General features: G+C 37.9%; 1 protein-coding gene across 1 annotated transcript; it reads right to left on the bottom strand.

Moving 5' to 3' along the window:
* Positions 1-2,635: 2,635 nt before the first annotated feature.
* Positions 2,636-7,470, bottom strand: LOC104623135 (transmembrane protein 9B-like; the record flags this gene model as incomplete). Its single annotated transcript, XM_010290125.1, has 3 exons — positions 7,380-7,470; positions 3,624-3,732; positions 2,636-2,821 (listed from the first exon to the last, which is right to left on the bottom strand). Coding segments are annotated over exons 2-3 (270 nt in total), but the record flags the coding sequence as incomplete, so codon positions are not given.
* Positions 7,471-8,733: the final 1,263 nt, after the last annotated feature.

The raw sequence follows: 8,733 nt of genomic DNA, 5'->3' as shown, positions 1-8,733 counted from the left end.
CACTTGGCCTTGTTAAACCTCATACAATTGATCTCAGCCTATCAATCCAGACTGTCCAGATCCCTCTGCAGAGCCTTCCTGCCCTCCAGCAGATCAACACTCCCACCCAGATGGTGCTGGCTTTCCCGATAAACAACAATCTCAGCTCAAAGGCTAGCTACCACCAATTTCTATGTAGACAACAAGGGGAAAAAAAGAATTTAAGAGGAAAGACGTCTATGGAAGTGGTTTACATTCATCAGTTGTCACTGCCATCAATGGGCAACAAGAATGAACAAATATTCTGGTTTGAAATTCAGCAGCAAAAATCGATGCACATGGTATTTCCAAAGTGTGACAAGGATCAGTACTTCAAGAACTTGCAAGAGGAAAGGCAAAGATGTGGATAAGCCATGACGGACTTTATTTCATGACCACTGTCATAGAAGAATAAACGGAAAAGGAGCAACATGAACTAAGCAAAAACCTGAAGCACTTTGTGTTCCAAGCACTACTGCAGATATAAGTACCACTGACTCCACAAGCTGAGGTAAGGGTCACAATAACAGTTAGAGCAAAACATGAAATTGGTTAAGAGGGATCCAGAATTCAAGTTAAATTCATCCTGCAGTTAACCTGAGCTCTGCCATGGAACTTATTTGACTTCTTCCACCTACAATCAGAAGATTCTAACACAGACTTGGAGGTACTAATATAATTTATCTACAGTATAAAATAAAAACGATTTGTCTGAAGTATAGCATACAGCACAAGTTCATTTATTTTAAGCAGGAATCTGCCCAATTTCCTATAAGAATGCAGACAGAAAAGGTCATTCAAATCCCTCCTTTCAAAAAAAACCAGAATTCATATCCTCTTAGAATTGACTGGAAAAATCTTAAGACGTCAATACAAAGACATTTGGAATATGTCTCCATGTAATACACAGGAAAGTGCAGAAACAGTGGGACACAACAGCAATAGTATACCTCTGTCAGGAGAGCCTTCATTCCAGACAACGTTAGCTCAAACTTGGGTAACAATCACATATTTTTGTTGTGAAGTCAAGATAAATAAAGAAGGCAAAGCTGATAAAAGTTATTATCTAGGAAAGTGATTGCTTATGAATACTTAATATCCCGCTCCTACAGAACAGAAATACCTTTTTAAGTCAAAATGGCTGATGTGGCCACTGTTGATGAAAAAGTTGAACTAAAGAATACGCTCTTCCTCAGTTTACTAGCAATGACAGTTGTCACACTGAAAACAACCTGGAGAAACTGAGTGCAACTCACATTAAAATCCACAGATACATAGCATAACAGAGCATAGCATTTACTGGTTTCGATGCCTTCAGATCTGTGAAGCCACTGGAACAGCAGGCAGTCAGAACTACAGGGCTTTTAAAAAGATTTGACAGAGTGTTGCCATATAATTTTGTTTCCCCAACAACAAACTTTTTTATCTTCTCCTATCAACTTTCTATTTATTTGAAGGAACGATGAAAATATTCTTAACAATTCTATTGTAAGACAGTAATAGATGTTGTATATCTTTTTGACTAGCTCCCGTTTACTTCAACAGCAATAAAGTGCTCACGTCTGCTGAAAGGCTTAGGTTAAGCAGACCACAATCTTCCCATTTCATACTCCAGGTTTGGCTTCAGAAATTCTTTCTAAGGTACCACCACACCTGAAGCATACTTTATCAGTAAAAGCGGTGCTGCCTGAAGGCTCAATATAGAAAGTATATTGATGCTGAGACTTCAGAATTGTCTTATCAGTTTGTATGGTTCAACACTGACACTTTACCATCAAATCAGCTGCCATTTTAGAAAACTTTCCGCACATTACTTTATGGCTATCCTTCTCCCAGCTATGCAGATTCATCAGATGCAGAGCCATAGTCTGCATTTTTATACCGTCCTAAGTTCCTCTTCAATACAGATGACCTACTCTCATCAGACAGTATTCCTTATCCACACTCTCTCTTTCCAATGCAAGGTTTCATAAGGTCCTATATTCCCTTCCTGTAATGGTACCAAAGAAAATCTTGTTCCATTTTTATGAGAAGTCAAAAAAACTGTGTTGGAGATTGGCAAGGCCAGTAGCGAAAGGAAGCCAAGTCACTAATGGACTACTCACCTTTTCCTCCAAAAGAAGGCTGTTTTGATCTTTTGGAATATACTGTCACATTCTACTGTTTCTAGCTGTAATACTAAGAAATTATTTTCAGCATCAATCAGTATTTTACTTCATTATAATAATTTCTTCGGTAACTTAGCATCAGCAAATTCAAGCTGGACCAATAGAAGATGCAGCCCCCCTATTTTCTTTTTGTAGAGAGAAATCTAAGCAGTAAGCAATCTGCATAAATGTGATCACTAGCAAGACTGTATGGATCACTAACACTTAAGAAGTTGTACCTCCTATATATGCTTCACTCCACCCCTACTCTGTTTCTTCTCTGAGAAAATAATATGTCTATAGAGCTGGGATAACTGAAGCAGTCCTCATCTTACTGCTTTGTAGCCCCGTGGAAAGCGTGGCTTCACAGAAGTCATCTCACAGCTTCCTTTTCCTCTCCCTTCAGGAAAAGCATCTACACTGCCTGGCAAAAAAAGCTGCTCATCCCAAATAGTTATTTAACAACTAACCATCCCAACCCTTATGTTGACCCAAATACACAAGCACTCTGGTGAACTCACCCCAATGTCTTCATCACTTTGTATGAGCTGTGAATGTCCAAAGAGACGTCTCTTCAGTATAGGTTCCACCAGTGTAAGGTACACCATGTACAGAAGAAGTAGGCCCAAAATAGACAGATATATGATGATTGTAACCTACACAATGCAAGCACAGTTTACGTCAGAATTGTGACATTACCCCCACCATCTCTCAGCAGGCAGCTAGGACCAAAAGAAGAGCACATGCAAAGTTTGTGATGAGCCTGTCAATCTTCGGTAGAGTCATTAGATGACTTAAAAACCATGAACAGAAGAAAACCACCAAACTACAACCCTAGTATTAAAAAGGTTTGTTTGGGGCAGACAGATGTTAGCTTGTAACAGTTCCTCTTCATGAGGCCTTGCTAACAATCTTACACCATCCCTCTTAAAATAACTTGTGTGTTATAAAAGAAGAAAATACGCACTGCACAATCTATTCACCCCAGCCTAGGGCTCAATGGCTCCAACGGGGTAACAACGTGAAGAATACAGAAATCATCTGTTGGAGCAAACATGGATTATTTTGCTCTTTTTAGCTTGCCAACACACAAAGAAAATACATAGTAAGCAAGTAAGACAGCAGAATAATGAGAGGCCCTCTAAAATAATAACAAAAACACGGAGTCCAAAGCTTAACAAAATGCCCTAGAACAGTCAGAATTTCAGCAAGATGTAAAGCTTAATCTCAAAAGTAGAGATCTTCAATAAAGGATCTCAAGCCCACTCCTTCAGCTATAGCTTGATGCTATTGTTACTACTCAAGATAAATTGTGAGCAACTATCATGAAAAAAAGTTAAGTCTTAGGCTGCTCCAGAAAAATCTTCCCTTTAAAAAAAAATATTTCTCTAAAAGACAACAGACATTTACTAACCAGCTGAAGTATTTAATATATGCCAACAGAATCACATTGTTTACCTTAATTGTGACAGAGCTTCTCTCTTCATATTTGCATTCACAACGTAAACAGTATGCTTCTACATCAGGTCCAGGGACAGGCATAGGCTCTACCACATGAAGACAATCACTGAAGAAAAACAGAAACTGCTCAGTTTTGAGCTGGTTTTAGCTTACCTATTCCACTATGCATGCAGACCCCAGCTGCATGAGCTGAGAAGCCACCTTTGCTTAAGTTCAGCTGTTCTAAATAATAGGTATCCAAGACATAAAAAAAACAGAATAAATCACTACACAATTATTTTAAACAAGAAATTCAGCTATTAACAATCTGCTAAACAAGTTTTAAGACCTTTCTAACTCAACACAATGTTTTCACTTTTCAGTGAAAGCATTAAAGCTGCTAGCATAACAAGTTGAAGGATTTGAATATCAGCACAAATGCATCATTTGACACTGACATCACGGAGGAAAGTAAATTCCAGCTATACACTTTCTTCATCATACTCAAAAGAGCCTTATCCTATCCTTCCACTATCTGAACAAAGATTAACCCCCCCTTTAGTGCTGATGAACAGAAGTTCTTTTTTCTTGCCATCACAAGTTACGGGCATTAAAGAAAAATAAAAGAAGTCAGATGGGTTGTTTCTCTAAGCAACAAGATAGTGAATAAAGAGTATTTAGTTTTCAGCACCAGACCTGGGTGCAAAAGCGTAATTTGACTTAAAAGATTATAAAATATAAGTCAGTCCCATGCCAAAAAGCATGGTTGACAATCTTAGGGGCACTCTATATCACAGCACTAAAATCCAGCTGCCAAGAGACAACTGCTTCCACCAATAACTTATGTAATTTTGGTCTTTTTGCTGACTCAGGCTGGTTGTTCAGAGTTCACATCCCAGGGTCCCTGCAGAGCACTGATGGAACAAAAATCATGCTTTTATCCTGGTTAACTCAATGTTAGTGCAGTCAGAAGCAGGTAATGAAATAAAACACCTGATGTGACAGCAGCAGCCTAGGATTCAACACTTCACTAGGGTACGCTGCAAACACATGGCCACACACCCAGCTCATTTCTTCTGTTTTCTTTGTATTTCTTCTTCATAACTAAAAACTACTGAGTGTCAATTCATATCCTCTGGAGAGGAGTGGAAGGCTTATTTTTCTCATTTATTTGAAATTAGAACTACATTCTCGTCTGTGGAGGAGTGCAGCATTCAAGCTACAAAATCAAAATAATGCAAGTTACGATTTAAGCAATTTCTGTTCATATGGTTGAAAGCTTGCATCAACATGCTGCACAAGTACAGTAGGAAGTTTGTATGTAGCTTAAGTACAGTAGCAAGTCTCTTACTGCAAATATATCAAATATTAATATAAAAAATTTTTTTCTCCAGTTGAGGATTTTAAGTTGCTAGGAAGTATTAAAAAAATAAAATCTATCAGAACCTTAGAATTTTGGTGATGTGTTTCCTTGGACTGTGATTCCATGGCAGTTTTAGAGGAAAATGTAGAAAAGGCTGATGCTTTTCTAACTGATTTTCCCACTCAGCTGCCTCTACATTACCACTTTCTCCCTTGCACCCACAGTAACAGCACCAAGGAAGCAGTTCTTCCAAGGGAAGCTAGGCTAGTCGGAAGGGCAGCTTCTGCACAGACAGATTTCCAGTTCATTCCGCTTATAGCCAGGGTGTCCTCCCTCCCTCCACATCTATGACTACCACTGCAGTCAGCCTGTGTACATGGAACACCAATACTTTCAAAGTACAAAATACAAACACCAACACTTTCCAAGTGGGTTATTAAACCCTATAGGTGCTTAGACATCACTATGCTTGCCTAGCACATTGTCCATCAGGATGGGATTACCTGCAATAGTTCCAAACCCAAGCCCAGAAGCATCAACACCTGTATTGGTGTCAAAGCACCCCAGCCCATATTGATGTTAACATAACGCGCCATTTGCCAGTCTGAAGCTGAAGAACAGACCACTCCAAGTGAAAGAACTGAAACATCTAAATGAGAGCATCATGATGCACATTACAGGTTCAACATTAAAAATTAAATTTTCGTGTTATGTCTGGACAAGTAAGCAGTAAGTGGTCATCATACTGTACATAATTCATAAAGACACTAAAAATTGATCTGTCTCGTCTCACAAGTGACTAATCTAAATACCTAAAGGATGCTGTACATCACCCAGTTCTATTCAGTAAGTCACTTGCACTGATGCAGAAGCCAAACTACAGAACCAGATTTGTCGATTTTATTGCACATGAATCAGCAATCAAGCCTTTTAGAAATGGCAAGAAGACACCTGAAACAGATTATCAAAGCCATAAAATGTTCCCAGATGGTCACTTAAGAAATTATCTCAACAAAATGAGATTTAAGATAGAAAAACAGATTTTTGAGATTCTGTATGCATCAGTATCTGTCACCATAAAATTAGTCAAGCCTTCAAAGCTAATTTTTCCTTCAGTCAGTACCAATATTGATTTAAAGGGAAACAGGGTCTTTTCTGCTAGTAAGACACACACTAAGCAATACCCACTGAAAAAATCCATTTTCATTTGCAAAGCAGTAATGAATAAAACCAGTAACATTGCTACTCTGAAAAGCCTACTGCAGCTGGAATTCTCCCAGTATGTTTCATCAAAACTTAATTTGTCATAGTAGGACTAATGTTGTTAAGTTAATAATGTGGGACAAAAATAGTAATTTTGATTTGACAGTACATTTTATGTTCATTAGTTTAGATTGAGATTTACAGTGTTGTTTCTCACAGTTCCCCTGTAAGTAATTTAATAAGTCAAGGCATAGCTCTGCCCATATTTGTATTATTAATTTTATTCCTACAATTATTTTTGTGGGCCTACTCAGGGGCACGAAATTTTCATAATCAAGATGCCAACTTGCTGCTACTCATCAGACTGAAGTCTTTTATAAATTCTTAATGTAACCGAAGAATAGTCAATACATCAAGAAGTATGTCACGTTTATAGGTTAACTCAAGAATCCCTAAGCACTTCCAACACCAACGCAACTCTAAACCATGGTGTTTTATTTGTATGATTCACATAGACAATGATAGTCCAGGTGAAATTACACAAGGGAGTTATGCCAATGTAACAAATCACTTCCTTCCCCAAACCCTCATCCCTGGCCATGCACATCAGCCTTCAGCTTGGAGAGGAGTCTAACAAATGCCATAGCTGGCCTAAACAATACCATAGAGCACATTGCCAGGGCACAGAGATGCAAGACCTCTCTCTGAAAAAAATGTGTTGTTAGACAGCTCAGGCCACTTCATATAATTGCACTCTATGGCTGCAATTCTGAGGAACAGAAATCTCAAGAAACAATAGTCTCTAAATGATACAATGGCTTTCAAGAGTAGAGAAAAAAAACGACAATACTCCTGAGTCCTAGTTCCACAGCCATGCTCCTTTGCCTTTATGCCATTTCAAATCACTGAATTCAAATTACAACATCTCTTTCCTTTCTTACCACTTCCAAGTCTAAATAACTAACTAAACATGCAAGCAAGCAGACCAAAACAGAAGACAGGGCAAAAGTATGGATTTCAAGCCTTGTCCCTTACTAGAGCTGAATTCTGGAGTAATTTTAAAAGAAAAGTTCCAGTAAGTTATGCAAGAGATGTAATTTCTCCTGGCACCACCACATATAATCATTATGACTCACATATAATCACTATGGAACAAGTCTTTTAACCAGTTAAGACTCATTATAATTTTTGATGCCACACACACTCACCAGTCTTTCTGTGAAACATTTTTGTTGTAAATATGGCCCGAATGGTCCTTGTAAGGAGGGCAGATGCATTTACATCGGACATCCTCAGAATTCTGTAAAGTAAACAACATGCTTAGAACAAATTATCATCAGTAACTGCAACAGGATACAGAAAGCACTCTTCATGTAATACATGAAATATTTAACACAACTTGCACCTGTATTTGAATAGTCTTACCAAGGATTTCCTTCAACTTTAAGAAAAATCCTTCAAAATTACTAAGCAAGCAGAGCAATTTGTCAAGTAAGACCACTATTTTAGATAGCAAATGCATTCTTCACCAGAAAAATCTGGAGTTTGAGCTTACTCTTCTTTTTAAGATATAACACATTATCAGAAGCTACTGATGTTGGTAACTATTCAATCTATAAGGACAGCTATATGACAGACATAGTGATGAGTTTAAAATGAATGAAGGAATATTAACCTGAAATGCAGGTTGGCAAAGAAACCTTTGGGGACAATTCTGTCGTCCCTGAACATACCAGAAACAACTTCGTAAGGAAAACTATTAGGGGAACTAGTAAAACCTATGGTCCTCTTGACTTAAACAGCAGAAGGATATTGTGAGGTGGAGAAAAAAAAAAGTACAAAATTGGAATTCCAAATGAAGGCAAAGTAAATGGGAAAAAATCGTGGAAACTTCCAAAAGCAAGTTTTAGAGAAACAAATTAAGATTTGCATAAGCAACAAGAGGCACTGCAGAAAGAAGTGAATAGAATTAACTGTTACGGACAGTGAGAAAGAAGTCGCACCCAAAATTAACAATTAGATCACTACTGGGAAAAACAGAATTTCAGAAAAAGATCACTTTGTGTAGTATATTAAAATTGGATAATTCCTTCCTTTCCCAAATTGAGTAACTGAAAGCCCTATGGACAGAACAGAGATGGTCTGCAAGGGGTTATAGATTAAAGCATTCTCAAACCCAAATCAGAGTAATTTATTTGAGCAAATGATAAGAAACAGAGGATAACCACAGCTTATCTAAAGTTCAAGGGCAATTTCTAACAGCATTACCAAAGAATCTCTTAAGAAGTATTGGTAATAAACTTCCACACAGAACAATCAGGTCAGAGTAACACTAAGTGGGGGTATAAGTCAGTTGGAAAACCATGACTGCACTATATAGCAAGCACTTCTGGTCTCATCATAGAAAAGTCAAATAGCTGCTTATAATTAGTGAGTAGAAAATTCAGGCACACAGACACTTTGACAACAGGAAAGCCTTTTACTATCAGGCGACGTGATGTTCTCAGCCAGTTGCAGAAACACTAAGATTACAGCCCCAAATATTAACCCAGAAGGACCAAG

Source organism: Phaethon lepturus, unplaced genomic scaffold, assembly GCF_000687285.1.
Source record: "Phaethon lepturus isolate BGI_N335 unplaced genomic scaffold, ASM68728v1 scaffold34556, whole genome shotgun sequence".
In the NCBI taxonomy this organism is placed as follows: Eukaryota; Metazoa; Chordata; class Aves; order Phaethontiformes; family Phaethontidae; genus Phaethon; species Phaethon lepturus.
Note: the sequence above shows the minus strand (reverse complement) of the source record. Positions and strands in the feature narration are given on the sequence as shown.